General features: G+C 41.6%; 1 protein-coding gene and 1 pseudogene across 11 annotated transcripts; one reads left to right on the top strand and one right to left on the bottom strand.

The window, feature by feature from the left end:
- Positions 1 to 3,773: 3,773 nt before the first annotated feature.
- LOC102882948 (RB-associated KRAB zinc finger protein) lies at positions 3,774 to 26,354 on the bottom strand. 11 transcript variants are annotated; one of them, XM_025043118.1, is made up of 8 exons: positions 25,379 to 26,346; positions 17,582 to 17,708; positions 17,215 to 17,310; positions 11,001 to 13,375; positions 7,546 to 7,622; positions 5,240 to 6,945; positions 4,641 to 4,774; positions 3,774 to 4,155 (listed from the first exon to the last, which is right to left on the bottom strand). In XM_025043118.1, exons 1-4 carry the CDS (start codon positions 25,391 to 25,393, stop codon positions 11,460 to 11,462), a joined length of 2,154 nt encoding a protein of 717 aa, XP_024898886.1. In that variant the 5' UTR covers positions 25,394 to 26,346; the 3' UTR covers positions 3,774 to 4,155; positions 4,641 to 4,774; positions 5,240 to 6,945; positions 7,546 to 7,622; positions 11,001 to 11,459. The 11 variants fall into 11 exon arrangements, with proteins under 11 accessions (XP_024898886.1, XP_024898888.1, XP_024898887.1 ...); XM_025043120.1 differs by having other exon boundaries at positions 3,774 to 4,774; positions 5,240 to 5,618; positions 6,044 to 6,945; XM_025043119.1 differs by having other exon boundaries at positions 3,774 to 4,774; positions 25,379 to 25,437; positions 26,005 to 26,346.
- On the top strand, positions 19,307 to 19,425 carry LOC112475315 (annotated as a pseudogene).
- Positions 26,355 to 26,360: the final 6 nt, after the last annotated feature.

Genomic DNA, 26,360 nt, shown 5'->3' with positions numbered 1-26,360 from the left:
TGGTCCCACGCTCACCATCTTCTGCCTCCCTCCCTGTTTGCAAGCCACACAGCTCCCTGCATATGCCACCATCACTCATTTCTCCCTGACCTTGCTTCTCCACATCCTTTCCCCACCTGGAAATCTACTCATTCTTCAAGGCCCAGATCGAATAGAAGCTCCTCTGTGAATAAAAATAATAAAGTGACAGAGTAGATTGTAGAAGGATTTTATAAAAAATGGGGAGCAGACAGACCCTGCCACATCATCTTCCCTCTTCTCCCATGATCTTCCAACTTCAGTTCCCAGGGACTCTCAGAAAGAGAAGAGTTACTTAATAGGTTTCCCAGGGCCCACTTAAGGGTCTGGCTTCATCTGAAGCCCTAGGGCCTCATTACTGATCTTCTCCCTCGACTGTGGTGCCTAAGGAATGTGAGGCCTCAGAAGGCTGGGGGCTGGAGGGATGAGAGAGGGGAGGACTCGAGAAACATAAACTGGGCTCTCCTGGGAGAGTCTGAAACTTCTGGGCCAAGGGGACCAGTGGCCACCTCCCTACAGTGATGAAAAGACTATCTGAAGCTGGAGCTGGGAGTAAACTTCAACCCAGGGGAATGAGTGGTCCAACGTAGGCTGGCAGACAGCTCCCTGGAGAGAGGAAAGTTACTGCTGTCTCCACATTTTTGCAAAGTTTAAACCAAGGTGTGGCCAGGAGACTGAAGATCTCAGAATGGATTGACTGGTGTAGTTGATGGGGGTAGAACTCTTCATCTACATCATCATCATCATCATCATCATCACCACCACAACCACCTCCACAACCACTACCACCATCATCACCATCACCATCACTACCATCACCACCACCATCACTACCACCATCATCACCATCACCATGACTACCATCACCACCACCACACCATCACCATCACTATAACCACCACCACCATCATCATCACCACCTTGGGAACCCTCATAAAACTTTGGAGTTTTTTTAAAAATGAGCTGAGAACAGAGCCTTTTGTCTCTCATCATCATCATCATCACCATCATCATCACCATCATCACCATCATCACGATCATCACCATCATCGCCATCACCACCACCACCATCACCACCACCACCACCATCATCATCATCACCATCACCACCATCATCACCACCATCACCACCATCACCACCATCATCACCATCATCATCGCCACCACCATCATCATCATTACTGGAAAATACTCCAAAGTGCTGAACAGTAAAACTCAACAACAGATTTCTTGTGTTCTCACTGCCCATTTGCAGAGAAAATGATGGTGTTGCAGTATATAATTTTGTATCCTGCTATTCTCATTCAATAGTGAATTATACACATTTTCCATGTGCTACATAGTCTCCTTAACTGCCTATTTCAAGTGTTATTTTTTTAAATATGAAATGCCTGGTTCAAAATTCAAAGGGTACAAAAGTTTAGCCTAGCCCAAGAACCCTGCCTCCACATTCACCCAGAAGCAACAGCTTTTATCAGGTTTGTATTTCTCCTCAAAATGATATTCTAGGTATATACAGGATAGTATGCACATGTATTCGTTATTTGCTATTTTTGATGGGCAGAATATTAGCAGCGGCCCGTAATTATTATGTATATGTCCTCTTTCACTTAGCAGTGTATCTTGGAAATCATTCTACATTGGTATATTTTTAGTTTCTTTAACAAACACTTATGTAGTGTTTACGATCTACCAGACACTGTTCTAAGGTGATAGAAAAATATTAATCTGTTCGATCCTCACAATAATCCTGTGTAGGTACTATTACCACCAGAAGGCATGAAGATGTGGAGTGACTTGCCCATGGTCACACAGCTGAGAGGGTAGCGTGTCCATGCTTTCATCCACTCTGCCGTGCAGTCCCTGACTGTCCTGTACTGCCTCGGTGCAACGGAGTGTGCCCTCATTCTTCATCATGTCGTATCACATCCCATCATACGTAGGTGCCGTCATTGACTTAACAAGTCCCTGTTGAAGGACATTGAGATGGTTTCTGATCTCTGGCTCTTACAATCAAGACTGCATATCCATGTCCTTGTGTTTTTTGGCATGTGTACAATTAGTAGGTCAAAGGGTCTATTCATTTAAATTTTTCTTAGTTATTTTATTGGTTGTTGATATATTACTCTCCATAGTTATTATAGAACTTTGTGTTCCCATCTGGAATATAGGAAAATACCTGTTTCTCCACACTTCATCAATACAGTAGTAAGATTGTTTTGTCGTTGATGATGGGATAGGAATGCGGTGTCTCAGTAAAATTTTAATTCGTGCTTCTCTATGAGTGAAGCTGACCTTTTCATATTTTTTAAAGATGTTTGCATTTTTTTTGCACTGATTATTCATACTTTCTCATCTTTTTGTTTGCCTTTGGCTCTTTTTCTTGCTGATTATAAGCAGTTTTTAATTTCCCGGTTTGATATTTCTCTTCTGATGTTGTTTATAATGGGTTTTGTCATGGAGAAATTTTAAGTTTCCGTGTAGTCAGACTTATCTTTTTTTTATAGTTTTCGGTTTGCACATTATACTTGAAAGACCATCCATACTCTAAATAAAAAAATATTCACCTGTGTTTTCTTCTTAAACACTTATGGTTTGTTTATTTATTTATTACCAATTAAATGTTTAATCCATATGCAATTTATCCTGTAAGATGTGGGGTAGGAATCTAATTTTATTTTTACCATGTCATCATTTAAAAAATAAACATAATTTACATATAATAGACTTACAGAAATGCACAAAATAATGGTGCAGTTGGATGAAATTTCACAAAGTGAAAAAATAGATTATTACCGGAACCCCAGAAACCCTCTTCATTCTCCCCCACCCCGCCATCATTGCCTTTTTTCTTCCCTAAAGGAAACTAGTATTCTGTGTGTTAGCACCATGCATCAGTTTGGTTTGTTTTTGAACTCCAGAGTACATATTCTTTTGTGTCTGGTGTGACCACCCTCTTCTGGAAACATGAGGCGTGGGAGACAAGTGCTGCCCATGGCATAAGATTTTTCCAGATCCCAGTTTATCCATCAGTGTTGAAAACCACTTTGAGAAATAAAATAATCGAATCTTTGTCACCTCGTTCTCAGTTAAGTGGGCAGCACGCATCCCAAGGATAGTCGATGGGAGTGGATGTAGAGCAAATAGGAATGCGTTAGTGGAAATGGCATAGAGATGCAGCTGATGCCACAACTGCACTGAAGAGCTGCTTGCCAATGACCTAGAAGTCAGTGGCCGTGGGTACCAGCGAGTTCAGGGGACAGGGAAGCGGAAGTGATCTGAAGCCTCCATTCCCTTACGGTGACCTTAGCCCACAGAGGGGGCATCCATCTCCATAGGAAAATCAGTGGAGAGAGGGAAACCCCACCACTCCGTGGGTCTCAAGAGGGATGAGTCCGCCCCATTCCAAGGGACTCTCTCAAGGCGACGGCCAGAACTTCAGGGGACCATTTTCTGAAGTCTTTATGACAAGATTCAGGAGACCAGACCCACTGTGCCAGCTTCTCCTGGACGGGAAGCTTTGACTCAAGATGACCTTCATCGTGACCTCTCTAAGGTATTTTAAGCAGCTGGAGCATGGTTGGTGGGGGGCGTCTCATCACGTGCATGGTTGGTGGGGGCGTCTCACCATGTGTCTAATTCCTAAGCCATCCTCCCCTGCCTCAGGAGCTCGTGAAAAGAATTAGGTCAAAGTAAAGAAACCGTATTTATTTGGCCAGGAGATGGGGGCCGGTGGTGAGAGGAAACAGCACAGCTGGCCTTAAGAAAGAACTTTATTTCTAAATGGAGCTGGGGCAGGGGTCTGGTGAGGGTACATGTCTGTCCCCTGCCAGTGCTCTAATGCCCACCCCCAGCCATTGTGGTTGATGCTGAGCCTGGGGAGGGACAAGAAGTGGGTTTTAGGGATGGGGCGTTTGGGGCAGGGGAGGCTCCAGGTCCCCCTGCCTCCGGGTCCCCTTGAGGAGCCTGTCGCAGATGGCCTGTAGCCACGGATGCTTCTCACGGAGCCACAGGCCTGACTCCCAGGCTTCCGGGCTGCACTGCCACGGCAGCCCCCTCATGACCCAGGAGGACAGCCAGAATTGGGGACTGGATCTGCAGCCGTCCACACCGTCTTGTCTCCTCCACTTTGGGCACCTGGTGAAGAACAAGTAGGGCTACAGGAGGGGCTTCCTGGTGCGAGCTGGAAGGCGCGCTGCTCCCCAGCCAGCACCCCTGGTCCTCTGGGGCGTGGCAGTTCTGGGGAGGTGCTGAAGTTCACGAGGCAGCCGTCCCTGCCCCACAGCAGGTCCGAGGGAGATGGAGGCTCGCAGGAGGTGGTCCGGGCGTTGGCTGTCCCTCTCACACCCTTCCCTGTCCAGCCTCTGACTTTCAGGGCCGAACGAGTCCATCTCTCCCACCTGCCCCCAGTTCTTTTCTGGGTTCCTGCCTTCTCTATTCTACCCCCTCACCTGTCATGCTGTATTTCTCTCTCGGTCCCGCCAGCCCCCTCCCTGCATCTGTCTCGTCTTTCCCTTCCTCTGGGTCCCTCTGACTTCCTCTCTCGCTGTCTGCCCCCAGCCCTCCTGTCTGTCCTCCTCCTCCCTCCCCCACCCCGACCTCCAACAATAGGCGGTTGCAACCTAGGCTCTGCAGGCTGTCCTGGACTTTGGCATCGAGGATGGGGGCAGCAGCAGCGGTGGGGACGGGGTTGACAGGAAGCAGCAGCAGCAGCAGCAGGACCAGCGGGCGCCACATGGCTCGGCAGGCAGGGCTGCTGGGAGGGGGCCAGGGGTGGACAGGTGCACCGTCAGAGGCCCCGCCCTTGGTCAGGGCACCTCTTCCCACACCGCCCAACCCTCTACTCTCCTCTTCCGGCCCCTTCTCCCCCTTCCGTGTGCCAGGCCCACCGCCCCAGAGGCCGGCCACTTACTCCCAGGCCTCAGCCTGTTTTCACCTGCCCACAGCCCGGTCACCAGACTCCGGCTCCCCAAAGACTGTTAGATGCAGACCGTTGCCCGATGGGCCCCTGGAGCTCTAGAGACCTACTCGAGCCCAAGCCCCGCCCCCAATGCTGGCCACGCCCCGCCCCGAGCCCCGCCCCGTTACACCTCACAGACCCTCCACGACGGCCACGCCCACTTTGACAACACCTCTAGTCGGAGCAAGTCTCCAGGGACTTGCCACGCCCGTAAGGCAGAGCCAAGCCTCTGTTTGTTGAGCAAGTCCCCTGGAGACTTACCTGCCTTGTCCCTCTTTCCAGATCCTGAATTGAGGCCCCGGAAGTGGTCCCAGAACCCCTGAGTTTGGGGCTTCTCATGTGTCATGATCATGAAGCTCCACGTAACTCTCTCCTGTTGGGCACTCCGTCCTGTGCTCTCTAGCTCCTTGGCCTCCTGAATTCTCAACTCAGACGACCATCCCGCCGTTTGGGGTGCCTGTCCCTGCACTGTGGCCTGGAAAGTCCCTCCAGGAAGTAACGCTGAGGCAATCACAGGGATCACTTTGTTCCTCTTCTCTCAGGGGTCACAGTCCCGCAGCTGATGTCCAATGTCCGTCAATTCAATCATTTTGTCCAGTTAGTTGTACAGGTAAACCTGGTTGCTGTTACTCCAAAATAGCTAAAAGTAGAAGTTGAGAAATTAGCTTTTGAGTGATTGCCTCTTTATTGGAACTTACAAAATTTTATCTTTAATATTATTAAATTTTATTTTGAAAAGATGGTTGTTTCCATATCTTTCCTTTTTGGAGGACCAACTGTTCTTTATCAGTCACTTTGATTTTTTTCATATGAAATTAAGTCACTTTCTCCCTCGCTCAGCTTCTTCCGTTCATTTATGGAGTTCTCCCCACTTGGAGATTCCTGGTATCTCGAGGAAATGTCTACTTCTACCCTTTTTCATGCCACATTTTATTCTTTCTGAAGCCTCCTGCAAAAGGTCTTTTCTACACAGCATCTCCCGGCTCACTGATTGTGGGCTCACCTAACCTGAATTTTTTTCTCATCTGATGCCACATCACAATATTAGGCAGAAAAAAATGTTACCTTGGGAACCGAGTGACAAATCACATGAATCTTTGTTTCTACTACATATTTCCCTTTTTAGCTGTTTATTTCTACTTCACGTTACCAATACATTCGAGGGTGTTTTCAGTGCTGAATCCCTGATGTCTTTCTGCCATAACTTGGTTTGTCCTGGGACTTCCTGCAATCTTGGCTGGAGAAAAGGCCCATCACGCCTTTCAGTGTGGGTTTACGGAGGACACATGTATCCCAGGACAAAAACGCAGTGAAGCCGGGACTGATGACATACTTTTGTCCACCTCTCCCGGATAATCATGCTCCAAAAAATTTCTCTTTTTTCAAGTTGTCACTAAAACATATCAAATTTCTTCTGTTGGTGCGAAAGCTTAGCTTCGGGGGCATGGTGGAACGCCAGCTGTGTGCTCTCGTTCTCACGCCCGCCAGGCCCGGGTGTCCTGGCAGCACTGAGCTGAGCGCTTGCCTGCCTGTCCCACCGACTGAGCAGGGCTGGCGATGGTCGGACTTGGCTGACGTGTGGAGGAAAGAACACATTTCGAAGTTTGGCTCAGCAGATGCCACTCTCTTTGCGCCAGTTTCCACACTCCCAGATGCCACCGAGACAGCTGTCCTCTCTTTCCTCAGGATTTCTGACATGACTTGCACTCCATACCCTTTGCTCACAAGACAGCAATTCAATGGCAGTTCACCAATTTGATAGAACTACAGGAGTTTGATTTCTTTAATGTGAGGTCGCATTTTTTGGTCGTGATTATCACTGTGGAGAGGATTATGTGTTTTGTTGCATTTCTTTGTGGCCATCACATAACTTTGTTTGGGGAGTCCTGTAGCACTGTGGCGCTACATGTCCTACATTTTCCCCCTTTCAAGGGCTTAGTTGCTTGAACAACACATCTGGGTATAATCTGGGATGGAATAAGGAACACTGGGTGAATTTTTGCCCTCAGGTATAAGTGGATTGCATTAATGTCTTTACCTATTTAGGAGATTTTAGAGAAAAATTGGAAAGTTAACTAACCCCAAGTTGAGCAGTAGTAGATATAAGATGAGGAATGGGCTGTGTGCCAGGGAGTCGCAGCCCTGCCTGACCACCTGCATGGTCGTTAGGCCCAGTGGAGAGAACAGGCCGCCAATGCGGGGGACTGCGCCTCCAAGTCCCATCCAATTCCGATTACCCCGCCCTAGCCAGCAGGGCATTGTAAATCTGTTCACCCTTCAGTGGAGTAGAAAGGTGAAATAAAATCAAGCACACACAGTCTGCTCCATCACATGTCATGATTCGCCCCTGCTGTGCCATAAGCATGGCCAGTTCCCACCCCCTCCCAACGCCAAGCGCTTTATTTTTTGCCAAGTGCTTTATTTTTTACGGTGCAAAGTCGTACTTAACTGTTTCCTTTCTCATATTGCTGCTGTTAACTGTGTAGATTACATCTGCTGAGAGGATTACCTGAAAACTTTTCAATATAATTTTTCATCAAATCAAACTCACCATTATATTTACTTACCTTGAAGAAAGGTCACCTCTGTGATAGGATAATGGTTAAGATGCACCCCGAATTCGGAAATTTGAAAAACAATTTGTCTGAGAAAATATGAAATGTTTATACACATTAGTTCTTTATTGAAGAGGCAGTGCAGACCAGTTTATATATGCAAAAGGGTAGGATGACAAAATATGCAATGGCCCCATCACCTTTCAAATATTTTACTTAAAATATACATTATATTAAGCTTTAAGGTCACAGTGTAGGAAATGTTAGCAGTTACCATTAAAACTACTATAAAGAGTATTTCCTGCACAGAATTATGCAAAATCTACCACTTAATTCCTGTTAGGTAGGTAGCATATTTATACACACCTAGAAAAATATGGCAAAAGAGTGTGGAGCAACAAAAATGGTAGACATTTGCGATTTAAAAAGAAACTTTATGAAAGTATAATATACATGCAGAAAAACACCTTAAGTGCACAGAACACTCAGATATTCAGCACCCAGATTCAGAAATATTACCAGCACCAGTTAAATACCCCTGTTCAGCCTTTGCCAAGGTTGATCACCATCCTGATTTCTCACTGCATAGACAAGTTTTGCCTTTTCTTACACTGCACATAGATGGGATCATGTACGGTTGGCTTGTGTGTCTGGATTCCTTCATTCAGCACTGTCTGTGAAATTGAGCTGTGTTATTATTCATTCATTCTCTTTGCTTTCCAGTATTCTGTAGTGGAAACATATCACTTACGTTCATTTACTGCGCACGTGCCTTCAGATATTTGTTTTGCCATTTTACATTACGAATGTTCTGGCACATGTCCTTTGGTGGCCGTATGCGTGTATGATGGATACATACAAGCGTTTCTGCTAGCTTTGGGTCCAAAGGTATACACGTTAAACTTTAAGTGCCAGCTTTCCAAAATGATTATCAACTGGCAACATCATCAGCAATGTAGACTTCCTGTTGCTTACTTTCTTGCCAAAACTTGATTTTTCGTGCTTTTCATTCTAACCATTTCAGTGAGTGTAGTAGAACCACATGGTATCCTAAGAATTTCCATTTCCCAGATTGCCAATAAAAATTAACATACCTTTTCATGTTTCTTGGCCATCTGGATATCCTCTTTTGTGAAGTGGATGGCCAAGACTTTAACTCACTTCCTACTTTCTTGATTTGTAGGTGTTCTTTTTATAGTTTAGATCAGGGGTCAGCAACTATGGCCTGCAGGCCAAATCCAGACTGCCACCAGTGTTTGTGAATAAATTTTTATTGGGACATAGCCACGTTCATCTGTCGTGGTATATGGTTTTCACCAAACAATGGCAAAGCTGAGTAGCTGCGACAGAGGCTGTGTAGCCTGCAAAGCCTCAAATACTGCCTGGCCCCTTACCAGAAACATGCACTGGCCCTTGCACACTCAGGCTTGTGGTCACATGTACGTACTGTGAATATCTGCCCTCTCTGCGGTTTGCTTGATTTCTTAATGGTGTCTTTTAGATAAATTTTAAAACCTAATAAATCCAAATGAACATATTCTATTTTATGGTTTAGTACTTTTTGAGTCTTAAGAAAATTTTGTCTATAAGCTTACAGTTTCCTAAGTTTCCTTCGTATAGCTTTGTTTTGTAGTTTGTATTTAGATCTGCAATTCATCTCAATTGATTTTTCTATTTTCTATCAAATTATGAAACATAAAAGAGCATTTATTGGAAAGAACATCTTTTCCTGAATGACACTGCACTTTCACTTTCATTGGAAATCAACTGACAGTATTATACATGGGTGTTTCTGGAATCTGTTCTGTCCTCTGATCAATTTATCTCTGTGCCATTATCGCACCATCATAACTACTATGGCTTTACTGCAGGTCTTGGTATCTGGCAATATAAGACCTCTTGCTCTGTCTATTCTAGCGTATGGCCTTGACTATTACTGGTCTTTTGAATTTTCACATGAATTTTAGAATTAGCTAAATTTCATTTAAAGTACTAGGACTTTAACATTGCACTTAATATATGAATTGGTATCTTTAAAGATTGTCCTGGAATCCATGAACAAAATATGTCCCTCTCGGTTTTGTAATTTTTTTTTTTTTCCTGGATAAATTTCTTGAAAACATGGTTAATTTTTTTCCCTAGGCACTTAAGGATTTTTTATGTTATTCAAGTGGTATTGCTTTTAAATTTTTCATTTTCTCTGTTCATTGCTGGTATATTTTAAAAAACCAATTTTTTCGTAATGAACTCCTATGTGGTGACCTTGTTAAATTTATTCATTAAATTGAATTACCTGTATATTCCTCAGAATTTTCTATGTACAAAGTCATGTCATCTGCAAATAAGAGTTTTAATTCTTTCTGATCCTTTATGTCTTTTGATTGTTTTTCTCCCCCTACTTTCCTGGTTAGATCCTTCTGCACAGTACTGAATAAAATTAGTAATAGCAGGTATCATTGTCTATTTTTTTGATCTTGGGAGAAATTTTCAATACTTCGCCATTAGGTATGCTGTTGATTATAGTTTAAAATACTCTTTATCCAATTAAGAAAGTTCCTATCTATAGTTTATTAAGAATATAAATGGATGGTGATTTTACTATATTAGTTTCCTGCCCCTTAGATTACTTTTCTTCAAGTGAGGTATTACAGTGATTTTTTTAAACAATAACTAAAACAAACACTCATATTCCTGGAGTAAGACACATTTGATCATTTTTGTTTGCCCAGGACTGGGTCACGTGACGTATATAAAAATTGCCAACAATCAGAATGAAATTATCATGATTGGTTTAGATTAATCAGGATTTACCCTCTGAATCATGTAAAGAAATGACAGATACTCAAATTCTTCCAGCAAAAAAAGAGGGGTGAAATGACATCGAGTTAATCACTCAAAAATGTCTGCTGGGAACTTGTATTAATTTGTTCCAAAATACTGGGAATAAAGGGCAGTGCACAAAATAATGACACTGTTCATATTAAAATACAGATAAAAGTTCTGAATTACATAATATTGGCGCACTGCACAAACTTATGGGTTAAAAAACAAGAGTGGTAAGGGAGCTGAGCATATTTGATAGAAAATTAATACAATTGTCCTTTGTCACTGAAAAAGATTTAGTTCCAAATTACCTATGCATAGTTTATGAAAATAGCATGTTTTAAAATCTTTTTTTGCTCAAATGAAGTTGAAAATACAAAAATCAGTCTCCCCTATTGATGAGGCATTTATTAGAAATCCGTTTGTAAATGTCTCTAAAGAATAGGAAATTATGTATTTAACTATTTTGTACCTGTCAAACAGCTCACCAACAATATATCTTGGGTTGGTATGTTTTGCCATCTTAATATTCAAATAAGAATACTGTCTTTTCACGAATTATTCAAATCCAAACTTGCATAGAATTGTTAGATTGCATTTTAAAAACAATAGAAACTTCCATATAGGTTTTTAATGCTACTGACCTCATCAACTCCTGATGATTTGAAACTTCATTTTATACAATGAAGGTTTATTCAGAGCTGATAACTTCTGAAATCTTTCTTATAAACATGTGACTTTACATCAGAAATATGGCTTTTAGTATAACAATTTCCAAGGCAATACATTTTTCCACATTTATCACTTTAACAGATTTTGCCTTGGTATGATTCCCTGATATGTAAATACGACTTGAATCCAAAATAAATATTAAATATTTATAAAGTTTCTCTTGTAAAAATTATCTAGTGTCCAACGAGTTGTAGGGTCTTGTTGAAGGTTTTGCTTCTTGTTGCTGAGGGACTCCTCTCTGTGAAAATTCAGGTTAAAATGAATCTAATGCCTAAATGCCTCTCTCCCCATTCAGAAACATGAACTCTCATCCCATGACATATGACTTCAAATCATTGTATTCAGAGGGTTTTCTAAAATGAGATTTCACTTCACAGGAGACTTCCCACATCAAGTACATTTATATTGCCTCTCCTATGAATTCTCTGATGGCTATTGAAGGCTGATCTGTGGTGGAATTTTTTCCCACATTCATTACATTCATAGGGCTTCTCTCCTGAATGAGTTCTGTAATGTACAGTGAGGTACGACTTCTGAGAAAAGACTTTCCCACATTCATTACATTCATAAGGTTTCTCTCCTGAATGGCTTCGGTAGTGTACGGTCAGGTTTGACATCCGAGAGAAGACTTTTCCACATTTACTACATTCATAGGGTTTCTCTCCAGAATGAATTCTATGATGTATAGTGAGATATGACTTCTGAGAGAAGAACTTCCCACATTCATAACACTCATAAGGTTTCTCTCCTGTATGTACCCTCTGATGTCTGAAGAGGGATGAATTATGGGAGAAGGTTTTTCCACATTCGTTACATCCGTAGGGCTTCTCTTCTGAATGACTTCTATAATGTACCGTGTAGTATGACAACTCAGAGAACAATTTTCCACATATATTACATTCATAGGATTTTTCCCCTTTTGGAAGTGACTGGTGCCCATCAAATGCTGAATTTTCAAGAAAGGGTTTCCCACATTCACTACATTCATAGGGTTTTTCTCCTAAAGGAGTTGTACGATGGTCAGTGAGATATGAGAACTGAGAGAACTTTCCACATTCACTACATTCATGGGGTTTCTCATCTGTGTGTACTTTCCGATGTCTAATAAAGGCTGAATTTAAATTGAAGGTTTTGCCACATTCATTACATTCATAGGGCTTCTCTTCTAAATGACTTCTATAATGGATAGTAAGGTACGATACCCGAGAAAAGAATTTTCCACACTCACTGCACTGATAGGGTTTCTCTCCTGTGTGTGTTCTCTGATGTGTAATAAGGGTAGATTTTCGGTAGTAGGATTTCCCACATTCATTACATTTATAAAGTTTCTCTCCTGTATGCGTTCTCTGATGGTCACTGAGGGCTGACTTGCGGGAGAATGACTTCCCACATTCATTACATGGATATGGCCTCTCTCCTGAATGATTCCTCTGGTGTAGAGTGAGGTGTGTCTTCTGGCAGAAGGTCTTCCCACATTCATTACATTCATAGGGCTTCTCTCCTGAGTGAGTTCTCAGATGCTGCGTGAGATGTAACTTCTGACAGAAGGTTTTCCCACACTCATTACATTTATAGGGCTTCTCCTCTAAGTGTGATCTCCGATGTACTGTGAGGGTTCCCTTTTGGCTGAAGGATTTCCCACACACATTACATTCATAAGGTTTCTCTCCTGTATGAGCCCTCTGATGTATAATAAATTTTGACTTTTTACAGAAGGATTTTCCACATTCCCTGCATTCAAAGGGCTTTAATTCCATTTGTGATCTCTGGTACACATTAAAGTTTGACATCTGGAGGAACTCTGATCCAGAATCATTCCACTCATAGGGCTTCTCCCCCGTATAATCCCTCTTAGGGGTAATGAAAACAGCTTCATTGTCTAAGGCCTCCATGCATTCATTATATTCAAATGGTTTCTCCAAAATATTAATTTTCTGAAGAATACCTTCTTCGCTTTGAGAATAGCCTTCCCCATTTTGACTAAGTTCATAGGATTTCTCTCCATGATAAGTTTCCCCACATTCAGTACACTCATCAGGCTTCTTTCTTGCATAGCTTCCATCACTAATAATTAATTCTGAAGTAGATTCTAAATGCTTTCCACATGAGACACAATTATGAGATACGCTTGAAGGAATAGGGCTTGTTTCTGCATTATAACTTTTTTCAAATGCATTCTCTCTCTCCTCAGTCAGGGTTTTGTTGTTGAGATAAACAGCTTGCCTTGAACATTCATCTCCATTTCCTTGGATTCTGTCTATCATGTCATCAACTTGCCAGACTTCTTCTATAAAGAAATAAAATTAAACGAACTTGTTAATCCGAACACACCAGCTATAAAATGGACGTGGTACTCGAGTGCCCTATTTTGGGGTTGACGTGGGCTTTTCTCCACAAATCTCCACAAATTTAAAAAAAAAGTATATAGTCCTCTTTACCCCTTGATTTGTCATACAAAACAGACAAACGGAAACACACACACACTGTTGTGGCTGAGGGAAGCATGGCGAAGAGATGAGGGTGGGACAGGAGTCAGCACTACTGGGAATCCGGAGAATAAATTGACATTGAACACAAGTAACTTTGTTATTTATAAATATGTTCAAAACTTTCGTAGAAAAGGTAAAACAAATACAGAAAATGATGAGCAGAGGACAGAGCCATTGAAAGAGTGCTAGATCCAGGCAGAAACTGGAAGACTCAAAGTTAATGGGGTCAGGGAGAGAACAAGAACAATTACAGGAGGTATATTCAAATTTTTGAGTATGGCTTACGTTTAGGAGAATAAATTACAATTTATCTATTAGATTACAATTTATCTGATAAGTTACAATTTACATTAAACTGTAAGATATCACTTCATAACAAGATTACCATAGTAACATCATCACTAGCATAAACCCAAAATCTTTGCCTTTCTGTTCTGCACATAAATCCAAATAAATATTCTAAAAGCTCCAATTCCCTTATGTTTAGAGACAATCCCACAACCAGGGCTCCCACTCTTTAGTCTCAACTCGCATTCACCTGGAAGAGTCCCAGGCACATTAATGTCAGAAAGATATTAGGACAGACCAGACAGCAAGAGAGCTTTCTAATAAGATCAGCTCTTTGAAGTGTCCTGATAGTCTAATTTAACACCAGCTGAACAACAGAGCACCATGGTTAGAGCACTGGGAGCCCAACTCAAATACGTTACAGGCTGGGAGACCTTGGGTGAGTAATTCAACTGTGATGTAGTTTCACACATCGGAAATGTGGACAACAGTGCTTCAGTCATAGGATCGGGAAAGAATTTAGTTAGCACGTGTAATCTGCTTAGAAGAGTTTGTAACACAAAACAAAACCTCATTAGGTTTTGCCATTAACTTTCTGACCCAAATTTCCTAAAACTAGTCATGTCTTTGACACAATACTATAGCTTAATTCTGAACACAAACAAGAGTTCCCATACTCCTGGGTTTCGTTTGTTATAAAACCTTAAATATCAGATTCCTAAGGCCGTCTATACGATATTAACTTTATCTACATATCTTACAAAATTTTCAATCTCCTAAACTATCGTTAGGTGCTCTCATCCACTTTCAGTGTGACACTGATGGTTCTGTGTGCAGAAATCAAATCCTATGCCCCAAAGCCCCGAATATGAACAGGAAATAAGAGAAGTTACCATTCACCAATAAGATTTTTCATTACCTAGATTCACAATATATACTCAAACTAGCATTGCACTCATCTTCCCAGACGACCTTCGCTCCAGGAAGCCTCGGCGTGCTCTACCACGAGTCTGTGCTCATGTTCTCGTCCACGCAGTGCGACTTCTCAAAATCTATCTATATTTTGAAGGAAGCGTTAAAATATTTATCAAATCTCTTCCAAGCTTGTTGAAGGTCTTCTTCCCTTAAATTTTAAAATAGCTTTAACAGAAAGTTGTATAACATGTATTCGAATGTAAGTATTCCTTGTGAAAGCTGAATTTTAAACTAGTTCATGCAGCTGTGCTCTTCATTCCCAACTAAAACCTATGCTTATGGAAAATATGTCTTTTTTTTTCTTTGAATCTTTCTGTGATTGGAAATTATAGCTCCTAATCTGATCAAATGGGGTGCTTTTGGATTCCATCCTAAGCCCTGCTTTATCAGAATTTATAGTTCAGAATGAATTCTCTCTGAATGGATGAATGATAAAGGTCTTGCATTTATCTAGCTCCTCAGTTAGTCAATGAAAAATCTGTTGAGTGTCTTCTGTACAAGTCACAAGAGTCAAAAAATCCTTCCTCTTTGGAAGATTATAATTCAGGTAGGGAAAAAAAGCTCAAGCAACAAACGCATGCCACCACATTCAGACTATACAATCTAAAATCGCATCTTACTTTTGGGGTAACAATCACCGAGTGGAATGGATATTCAGGGAAACTGGTGCAGTGAATGAGTAATGAAGGAAGCCAGATAGGAGAGGAACTTTTAAGCTCAAATTTAAAGAATAAAGTTCTAGAGGTTTTGTTACACAACAATGTGAATATAGTTAACGTCACTGAACTGCACATTTAAAAATGGTCCAAATGGTAATTCTTAAGTTATGATTTTTATTACAATTAAGGAAGGAAGTGGGGGAGGGAGGGAGGAAGGAAAATGTATAATCTGGACAAGAAAAGTTCACACCAAAGAAACAGACAATGACAGCCTGAACAGAAGACATTTAGAAATCTAGACCAAAAGGAATTTAACACGAGAACGGGCAAAAAGAAGACTTTAATTTTGATCACCAACACTGCGCCACATCATGCGGGACAAGTCATAGCCTCATCTTGTCAGCCTGATGATTAGATCAACTGGATACTTCAGAAGAACAAATTTTGCAATTTAAATAGACTTCATTGTAATTTAGGTATGAGAAAATGTTGTTTACATTGATGCCAGAAGAAGCTAAGAATATGCAGAAGATTCTGAAGACATTACACAAAAAACAAAAAAATAAAAAATAAAACCAACAGGGAGAAAATAAGTACATGTAATAAATAAAAGGATGCAGAGAAGATGCACAGAACTTGTGATTTGGGAAAGTTCATTCTAAGAAGGAAAGAAGGAAGGAGGGAGGGAGGAAAAGAGGGAAGGAAGGAAAAAGGACGGAAGTGGCCTATTTTTGCTGGCACTGTCACCTGTCAGGAAAACTAGTCAACTAGACTCCAGGGTAAAGGCGTTACATATCGATTTGGATGAGCAGCATGAACACGAATTAAAAAGTCCTAAAAGTTGAGACTAAGTTCATTCTAAGAAGGAAAGAAGGAAGGAGGGAGGGAGGAAAAGAGGGAAGGAAGGAAAAAGGACGGAAGTGGCCTATTTTTGCTGGCACTGTCACCTGTCAGGAAAACTAGTCAACTAGACTCCAGGGTAAAGGCGTTACATATCGATTTGGATGAGCAGCATGAACACGAATTAAAAAGTTCTAAAAGGTGAACCCTTTTAAGGGATACGAAGAAGAGTAAAGAAGTAGAAAGTAGGGGGCACTTCTGAGGAAAGCAAGAGAATGAGGCAAACTCACTGACGATATAAACACTTCTCGAACGTGTACTGTGGACACAAGGATGGACGGACAGAGATGGATGAGCACTTGGGGGGAAAGGATGGCCGGCTAGTGCTGCACCACCAAATGCACCACTAGAACAGTGAGTAGCGCCTCCAAACAAAGTGCAAGCGCACACCTCAGCGAGGCGGCGACTGGCCTCATCCCCTCAGGGAGGGGACGGGGTGCTGGCATCTGCCTGAAGGGACTGACACTGGGGGCAGAACACAAACCAGCGGCATTTCACAGAAAGGAAGGAGAGAAAACAGAAAATAGAATGAAGATGAAAGTCTCGAGTAAGTTTTTCTGTCAGACTTCTGAATGCCCAGAAACCAAGGCTATCTGTGGTAACGGGGAGTGGGGAAGGCAAGAGCCCTCAGCTCTCGTCGGCCCGGTGCGTCTCTACAAAGGTACATCAGATGTAAAGCCAACAAAGAAGCCTGTGCACCCGTGCCCGAGAGACAGTGCTATCTGGGTCCTTGGCGGCATGACCAAGGGCATCCGAGGCCCAGAGACACCTCCAGTCACTCCCTAAGGTCTGGGGTGACCATTCTACTAGCTCACCTGGACGACTCCGACATGGGAGGTCACCTTCTGCTACCCACGGCTCTTCTCCCTGCTCCAGCTTGACGATCACGTTTGGTTTGGCGCTATCGTACCCTGTGAATGAGAAACGGAGCTGGACCTGGACCAGCCATGCGGCCTCCAGACCTGAGTGGAAGGCGCTATCGCAGAGGCTGCGTAACATGGCGCCTTGTTTCGCGCTGTATTAAAATTAGAACCTTCTGACGGAGAAGCAGGGACACAAGTATTTTACCTGGTGCCCAAAGGAAATTAAATGATCTTATCACCTATTTTTTCAAACTCAAGGTTAAAATCATTAAATTGGAGTTTCCTGCATCGCAGCGACTCGGAAGCCAGCTCTCCTCACCCAAGGCAACCAGGTGGCTGTAGTTCTCCAGCATCACGTCCCGGTAGGTTGTCCTCTGCACAGGGTCCAGCTGCTGCCACTCCTCCTGGGTGAAGTCCACTGCCACGTCCAGGAACGACACTGGCTCCTGGAACGACAACATGATCGACTAGGTGACACAGAGGAGGTGTATGGGGACAAGAGCCTACCAAGCTCCCTGGTAAAATCAACTCTGAACGTTGTCTACTTCTGTTGTGTTACAGACTGTGGAAAGAAAACAAACATAAAAACACGTGGCCTTTGGGTTTCTTGTTGTGTCAAAAACAAACAAACAAACAAAAACAAATCCTCAAACCAAAAAGAAACTGAGTTCTGATTTTGCAACTGAAGTATCTGAGTTTTGGGGGCTGTAAGATGAGTAAAACATCACTCTTGTTCTCAAAACGCTAATAACCCGCCAAGGAGACACCACGTAAATGACATACGCATTTTAATCCTTGTCACTTCCTTCAGTGGCCTTTGCTGGCTCGTCCTCCTCTTCCCTGCCTCTTCATGCCCTTCCCTCCCAGGCCAGCTGCTCTGGTGGTCTCCTCCACTGTCAGCCCTTTGACCCTCTGATGCTTCTTCTTAGGCCAGCTTATCGGCATGACTAAGTTTTCTACTTCATTTAAGTTTTATCTCAAACATCTCATTCTTGCAGCAATGAGTATGTTTCTTGAATGAATGAACACCCACCCGATGGGTTACTAAAGTGATGTATACAAGGTGGCGGGTGGTTTAACAAAAGAGAAGCAAATTATCTTCATTTTATGCAGTCAGATTAAGCGGAGTTTTCTACAGCATTAAGGTTAAGATGAGGTGGTATAGAAAGTGCAAATGGCAGGAACTGAAGCCACGTGGCCAGCTGGGACCTCTTTAAATTCATGAGATGTAGAGTAGATGAGAAAACAGAGCCGCGGCGAACACTTTATATACAGCAGGCAGTAGGCCACAAAAAAAGGAACCGGAGACTCTCCAACAGAGCCCGTCGAGAGGGTCTGGGGGTCCCCCAGTGGCACAGTGACTGGCTGACAGAGAAATCAATCACAGGCCTGCCTGAGCAGCTTGAGCGGCTTCCTGTTTCCGGCACACAGAGCAGCCCAATGAATGCGGAATCTGGCAAGGACCTTTGGCTACGGACACTGTGACCAGAAACACAGCAGAGCACAGCACACTCCAGGCCTCCACAACCAGGGTGATCACTTAGTCACTGTGCAAACGGAAAACTTCTGTCTGGGACAAATGATAAGGCAGGTGGGATACCAGGAATGCAGGTGCAATTCAAGGCACACGAGGACATACAGTCAACTCTACCCATGTAAGACATGGGTGTTTTTCCCAAAGCCAACTCTTAAACACTACTCTCAACATAAAGCACCCAAGCATTTTCACCTGTCTGCCAACTCGCCACCGGTGCAAAATGGAGGGGTGCCTACAGATTCTGTGCATAAGGCACTATGGACAGAAAAAGAAGGCAGCCCATGGAAAGGGAGAAAAAATTTCCAAATCATATATGATGAGGAATATATATCCAGGCTATATAGAGAATACCTAAAACACAACATCAAAAAACACCACCATTCAAAAACAGACAAAAGACTTAAAAAAGACATTTCTCCAAAGAAGACACACAAATGATCAATAAGCATATGAAAAGATACTGCATGTCACTAATGATTAAGCAAATGCAAATCAAAACCATAAGATACCTCCGGCCATGCCACCTTGAACAAGTCCGATCCCGTCTGATCTTGGAAGCTAAGCAAGGTCAGGCCTGGTTAGTACTTGGATAGGAGACCACCTAGGAAGACTAGGAGCTACAGGCTTAAAAAATAAGGGATTGTAAGCTGACAAGGTCTTTGCAATCTGTGAGGTCAACCAAGGGTTGCCTCGCCTAAAAAACAAAAAAACAAACAAAAAAAATATATAAGATACCATTTCCTAACCATTAGGATGGCTACTATTAAAAACAAAAACAAAAACCAGAAAATATCAAGTGTCAGAGAAATTTGAACCTTTGTGCACTATGTAAAATAGGGCAGCTGCTGTAGAAACATTTTAGTGGTTCCTCGAAAAATCAAAAATGGGATTCTCAAATGATCCAGCAATTCCGTTTCTGGGTCTATACCCAAAAAAACTGAAAGCAAGGACTTAAAGAGATATTTGTACACCCTTGTTCATAGCAGTATTATTCCAACAGCTAGCACATGGAAGAAACCCAAGTGTCCACTGACGGATGAATGGAGGATAAGCAAAATGTGGTCCATACACACAGTGCAATGTTATTCAGCCTTAAAAAGGAAGGAAATTCTGACACGTGCTACAACATGGGCTTTAAGGATGTTAAGATAGGGGAAATAAGCCAGTCACAAAAAAACAAATCATAATTTCACTTAAATGAGGTACTTAGTCAAAATCAGAGCGACAGAAAGTAGAATGGTGGTTGCTGGGGGCTGGAGACAAACGGGAAATTACTGTTTAATGGGTACAGAGTTTCAGTTCTGCAACTTGAGAAGCTCTCTGGAGATGGACAGTGGTGATGACTGCGCAACATTATGAACACACTTAATGCCACGTACTGTACGTTAAAAATGGTTAAGACAGCAAAATTTGTGTTGTGTATTTTACTGCGATAAAAAAAATCGGGATAAAAGTGAAGTGATATCTGATTATATATCTCTACTCATTGACTTCTAGAGCTCTGCAGCCGTCCCCTTCACAAAGGAGAGAGGAACAAAATGGGGTCGTTAGTTGCGTACAGTCACATTAGCTCTTGGTAATCATTCCCTCAAAACTGAAATGAAAAAAGGCAAGAATCAGCTGAGGAAAAGAAATGAAAGAGAAGCATCAAGATGATGACTCAACACCGACAGATCAAATTCATAAAGGAGACAACTGACATTATTTTCTATTGATTGCTATTCCTTAATAAATTAAGCAGGATATTGCTTCTATGAAATGAAAACATTTTGCTAAGAAACAGCCATCAGAGAATATTTAGAAATTAAAGACTAGATTGTTGGTTTTTTTTTTTAATCTTCGAGTAAGAAACTTGACTAACAAACAGGATGTAGAATATATAATTTAGGAAGCCTTTTAGAAAACAAGAAACTGATGAAAGAAAAATTGAGATAAGAAAGCCAGATTCAACATTTTCAGAAGGACAGAATGCGGAGAAGGCACAAAACTGAGCTAAAGACTTTAAGACAACTTATTACTGAAGCCTCCACATCAAAAGGGGCCACTTATTATACAAACAAGAATATTGGGGGGAAAAAAACGGATCCAGAAATTGCCCCATAAAATATCCAAAAGAAAAAGAAATAAATCTGAAAAAGTTAGAGGGAAAAAAAATATGCTAGTTACCCTGGGAGCTAATCTATTTCTCAGCTGTGAGAAAACAGTGAAGAACTACCTCCAACTTTTGACAGAAAAAGGATTTTGAATCTAGGACTGTAAAACAAGACAACTATCATGTAAGCCTAAGGATACACTAAAGGTATTTTCAGAAAAGTGAGACAACTTATTTAATAAAATCGTTTCCTTAAAACAGTCAATGATGAACCACTCCACTGAAAGCCACGACAGCCAACAAAGAGGAACACGGGACTACAGAAACCTCGGTGAGACCAGCAAAAATGGGTTCTCAGTCCTGGAATAAGCAGCGGTTTTAGGAACTACAAACATTTAATTCTTAGTTAAGAAGGGAAAAGTTCAATAAACATGTTCCATTGTCCTAGTATTTACAAAGAACATATCAACAAAGGGTTTATATCCACTGACAGCCACAACTGTGAGGTCCCACAGCAGAGATTCCCTGAGATGGCAGAAGTAGGGCTGAATGACAGAAACAAAGCAGGACATCCAGGTGTATTAGACAAGGGCAAGCAAAACGAGCTTATAAATCACCTACGGGAAGTCATAACCTTTTGAGTTAAGTAAGTCCAGAAGACAAGGACTGGGAGGGGTTAGAAGACTAATCGATCGATCAATAAATATCACATACCGCTATCACTTATAGCGACACAAATATCCAAAATAAAGTATCAGCAAGCAGGATTCAATACCAGATTTGAAAAGAAAATATGAATTGATGGATACTTCACTAATGTGAATCCATGTACATGTATACACACTCTTACAAGCTGAGTGCATAGTATGTGTGATATATACATATGTGATACATATGTGCATATCACACAGGTACATATGTACACTTTTTAAGTTTATACAGACACATGCACACGCGCACACACACATATTTACGCTTCGGTCGTCTCAGTCGTTCTAAAGACGGGATTTTACTTAATGGAGAAACACTGGACGTTCCCATGAGAGACAAGAAACAAACAAGGTGAGCCGTACAGCTACTGGCTTGAGTTTCCGGCCACAGAGCAGGCGGGGAGAACTATGACAGTCAAGAAGGAAGAGTTGAGAAACAGGGGGAAATAGGAAAGAAAGCACAACCCATAAAGAAAATAATCGACTGAAGGACCCAGAACTGACCCAGACGTTACGACTGGCAAAGAACTTTAAAATTGTTTATAACTTTGTTCCTTATGTTGAAAAAACTGAGTAGATAGAGAGAAGGTATTTTAAAAGACTCAAACTGAACTTCTACAGATAAAAACTATAATATCTTCCTGAAATGAAAATGACACTGGACTAGGTTAATAGTGTCACTAAAGAAAATGAACACAAAAACAGAGCCATAGCTCTGTGAAACGAAACACAGAGAGAAAAAAGAAAGAAAATGAAGAGCATCCCTGAGCTGTGGGACAATTTTAAACAGTATAACATACAGGAAACAGGAATTAGTGACGAAGTGTCAGGGGAGGCAGAGGAAATATTTGAAGAAATAATTGTCGATTTTTTTCCCCAAAGTTGATGAAAACCATAAATGCACATATCCAAATAGTTCATGATACCCAAGCACAGAGACATGAAGAAAATGATACCAAGACATATCACAATCAAACTGCTCAAAACCAATGATAAAAAGTTTAAAAGCAGCCAAGAGAAAAATACCTGAAATGGTAACTGTGTATTTTCTCTTATAAGTTAAATCTCTTGAAAAAATAACTGTTTAATTAAAAGTAACAATGTATCATGAGATTGATACAACCTGTAAAAGTTAAATGCAACAACAGGATAAAGACCAAGAGGGGATAAAAGGAAGGTAATTGTAAGCTTCTCCTACTCAAGTGAAATGGCATGTGACTTGAAGATAAACTATGAAAAATTAAAGTTGCAGACTATAAACCCTAAAGCACCCACCGAAATTACAAAACAGTGTTATCACTAACAACCCAACAAAGGATATAAAATGGAATCGAGAAATACTGAATTACTTGAAAGGAAGGAAGACAAAGAAGAAAAAGAAAACAAAAAAAGATAGGACAAATAGAAAACAAAAGCAACAGACTATAATCTAACTGGTTATGTCAATAATTACATTACATGTAAATGGTCTAAACAATCCAATTAACAGGCAGAAATTGTCAGATTGGATCCAAAGGCAAAACCCAATTATGTGCTGCCTACAAGAAATGTGCTTTAAATATGGAGACTAAAACAGATTAAAAGTAAAAAGATGGAATAAGATATAGTATGCACACACAACTCAAAAGAAAGTTGGAATGGCTATTTCATAGAACAGAGTATTCGCAGGAATAAAGAAGGCCATTTCCCAATGACGAAGTGATTACTTAATCACGCAAACTCAATCGTAAATGTTTTAGGTATCTAATACAATACATGACGCAAAAAAGGATAGAATTGCAAGGAGAAACAGACAAACCGCGATTGCAGGAGATTCTGATTTCCCTCTCTCACAACTGATGGGACAAGTAAGCGGAAAATCAGCTAGGATACAACACACCTTAAAAACAATACCAACGTGATCTGAGCGACGTTTACAGATCGCCCACCTACCAGGAGCAAAACAGGCGATCTTCTCAGGTGCACATGGACCATTTCCAAGACAGACCCTGTTCTGGGCCATAAATTTAAAAGTAGTTATTATTTATGCAGTATTCCTGCCAAAATTTCAGTCTAAATCTAATCATGAAGAAACATCAGTGAAACCTAAATTCAAAGAATTCTATAAAATAACGGGCCTATACCCTTCATATATGATCACGGCATTGAGAAACTAGTCCATATTAAACAGACCTAAAAAGCATGAAAGCTAAAAGCAATTCATAATTCTGGGCTGGATTCTCTACCAGAAATAAAAAATCGCTATCAAGGAAATTATTGGGAAAACCTGTAAATTTAGAAGATGAATTGTAGATCAAAGTATCATATCAGTGTTAAATTTCCTGCATTCGATAACTGTGCCATGGATATGTAAGGGAATATTCTTGATCTTAGGAGGTTAAATCTGAAATATTATAGTGTAAAGTGGCATGACGTATGAGACCCACTCTCAGATGGCTCAAAAAAAAAACTATATATGCACAGAGAGAGATCATAATACAGCAAATGTGGAGAAATGTCAGAAGTTGGAGTATCTAAAGGAACGTTGGAGTTCTTTGTACAATCCTTGTTAACTGTTCCGTAAACTTTAAGGAAATAAAAAAAATTTAAAAAGTAAAGTTAAAACAATGGCAATGCAATCAACACAATTCAGACTGTGAGAAACTGAGGATAAACAACCCAATTTCTTCAAAAAACAAATTGTAAAGAAATAACAAAAAAGACATAAAAGGGGAGTTACTATTAAAAGATTTAAAAGACCTATCAAACAACGGCAACTTATAGACCCTATCTGTATCTTGACTGAAAAGAATAAACCAAAAAACATTTAAAAAATTGTGAAACTTTGAACACCGGCTACTATATAGGAAAGAATGGTATTACGGGTTATCTCCACCCACTTTTTAAAAGATTCCTTACTGTTCAAAGATATACACAGAAATAATTACAGGTTAAGTTTTTTTTAAAGGCCAAGGAAAGGGAGACTCTATGAAGAAAATATCAGTTGAGAAGTAACATGTCACAGGCAGATGAATGGTCATGTGAGGTAAAGACTGGAGAATGTCCACTGGATTTGACTATAATTAGGTCACAACTAATCTTTACCAACAGATGCAGGAAAGTGGTAAGGACAAAACCAAGACACTAAGAACTGAAATGGGCATGGGAAGTGAGGACATCTTTAGTAGAGAATACCATTTCGTATTGTTTGCTGGGCAACCAAATAAACAGACTAACAGAAAGATCTGAAGGGGGAGCAGGCCATTTGCCCATGACTTAGGTTTTATCCCTGGATTAAACAGTAAATATGGAAATGTGTCTATTTGGATCACAATTTTGGTGCCTGGAAAAATCACATACACCAAGTTCTCCCTGGGCCTATGCTTACAAAATCGAGTATCAGCCTTATAGTGCGATGATTTTCCGGTTGTTAAAAGTTCGTATAACCCCATTATACGAACTTTATTAAAGACATTTTCCAAGTCCAAGGAAATCTTTACAACCCACAAGTAACAAAAACGGTTTTGTCTTATCGTCAATAAAAATCACGTAATGAATGGCATTTTCCTTTTTCTATGACTGTCAAGATCATTGGTCATATCTGCAGCTTAACTTCGACAATCCGAAAGTACCATACTACCTATACACATGAATTTGACAGATTCTTGGTGCTGGTCTGACCCTCTAATAACCGCATTTTACATAATGTCTTTTATTTCTATGTTCTCTTTTTAAAGTACGGATCCTTAGAAACCTTCTAAAAAGGGGGAAAAACATATACACAGACAAAAAACTCACCTGGGATTCATGCATTTTCTGCTGCTCTTGGAAAAGTGTAGAGACTGTTAACAGTGGACCTAGGAAAGAAGAAAATAATTGAAATCATAAGGAATCTGGCCTGCCTAGGCAGGAACCTCCTGCATAAAACCACTAAAGAGAGCTCTATAAAAGGACACCCTGTGAACACTCAGAAGTGGGGGTGGGGTGGGTACAGGAGAAACACCGAAACCGCTGTAACTCCCACACAGTCGGGGGCTTTGGAGGGGTTCCTCTCACTGGAGAACATAAACATTGACTACTGTTTCAGTTTACTACCATTAAGTAAAAGGGGGAAAAATTCCCGTTACACTGCTTACATATTTTCTCATTGTCTCTTTAGAATACTGAAAATCAAAGAATCCACAGGAACACGGACTATGAGCGCTCAAAAATGGGATAAATGTCCATCAAGGCACGGTTTCGGTTTTTCTCTCACTGCACTTAGAATTTTTTATTGAGAAAACGGTAATACAGTGGACACAACACTTGGCCCGGGAGTCCGAGTCCCGTTAGCAATCCCACCTACAGTCCTGGTAACCTTGGACATGTCACCCCCCTTCTCAGGCCCAGTCTCTTCCTCTGGCAATCGAGGCAGCGGGACATACCCCCGGCACGCTTATCCTGCACGACGCTGCGTGACTCCGCAGAGCAGAACCGAGGGGAAGCCTCACACGCTCAGATCACAGAGCAAGGCCCTCAGGGACGTTCAGAGTCACGTTTGGAACCTGGGGAGGGCGAAGGGGTGCTGGGGTGTGGAGAGGGGAGGACGGGACACTGCACGTCCGCGCAGGGGCTGTCACGGCCTCCTCCCCCGGGAAACCTAGAACTCCACGTCCTAGGGGAGCGCCCATTCCGGGGCAGCCGCCCCTTCCCTCCGGCCCAGACCCTCGGATCCCCGGGAAGCGGTCAAACCCTCCGTGTCGCACACTCTCGTGTCGTCGGCCCGGGGCCAGTTCCCCCG

The sequence above is a fragment of the Pteropus alecto genome, unplaced genomic scaffold (genome assembly GCF_000325575.1).
Source record: "Pteropus alecto unplaced genomic scaffold, ASM32557v1 scaffold40, whole genome shotgun sequence".
Classification (NCBI taxonomy): Eukaryota; Metazoa; Chordata; class Mammalia; order Chiroptera; family Pteropodidae; genus Pteropus; species Pteropus alecto.
Note: the sequence above shows the minus strand (reverse complement) of the source record. Positions and strands in the feature narration are given on the sequence as shown.

Coding starts and splice junctions, on each gene's coding strand:
- LOC102882948 (XM_025043117.1), bottom strand. Junction 17,311..17,581: donor CAGCCACCTGGTTGCCTTGG/GTGAGGAGAGCT, acceptor TCTCATTCACAG/GGTACGATAGCGCCAAACCA. Junction 13,376..17,214: donor CCCATGTCGGAGTCGTCCAG/GTGAGCTAGTAG, acceptor ATTTCTTTATAG/AAGAAGTCTGGCAAGTTGAT.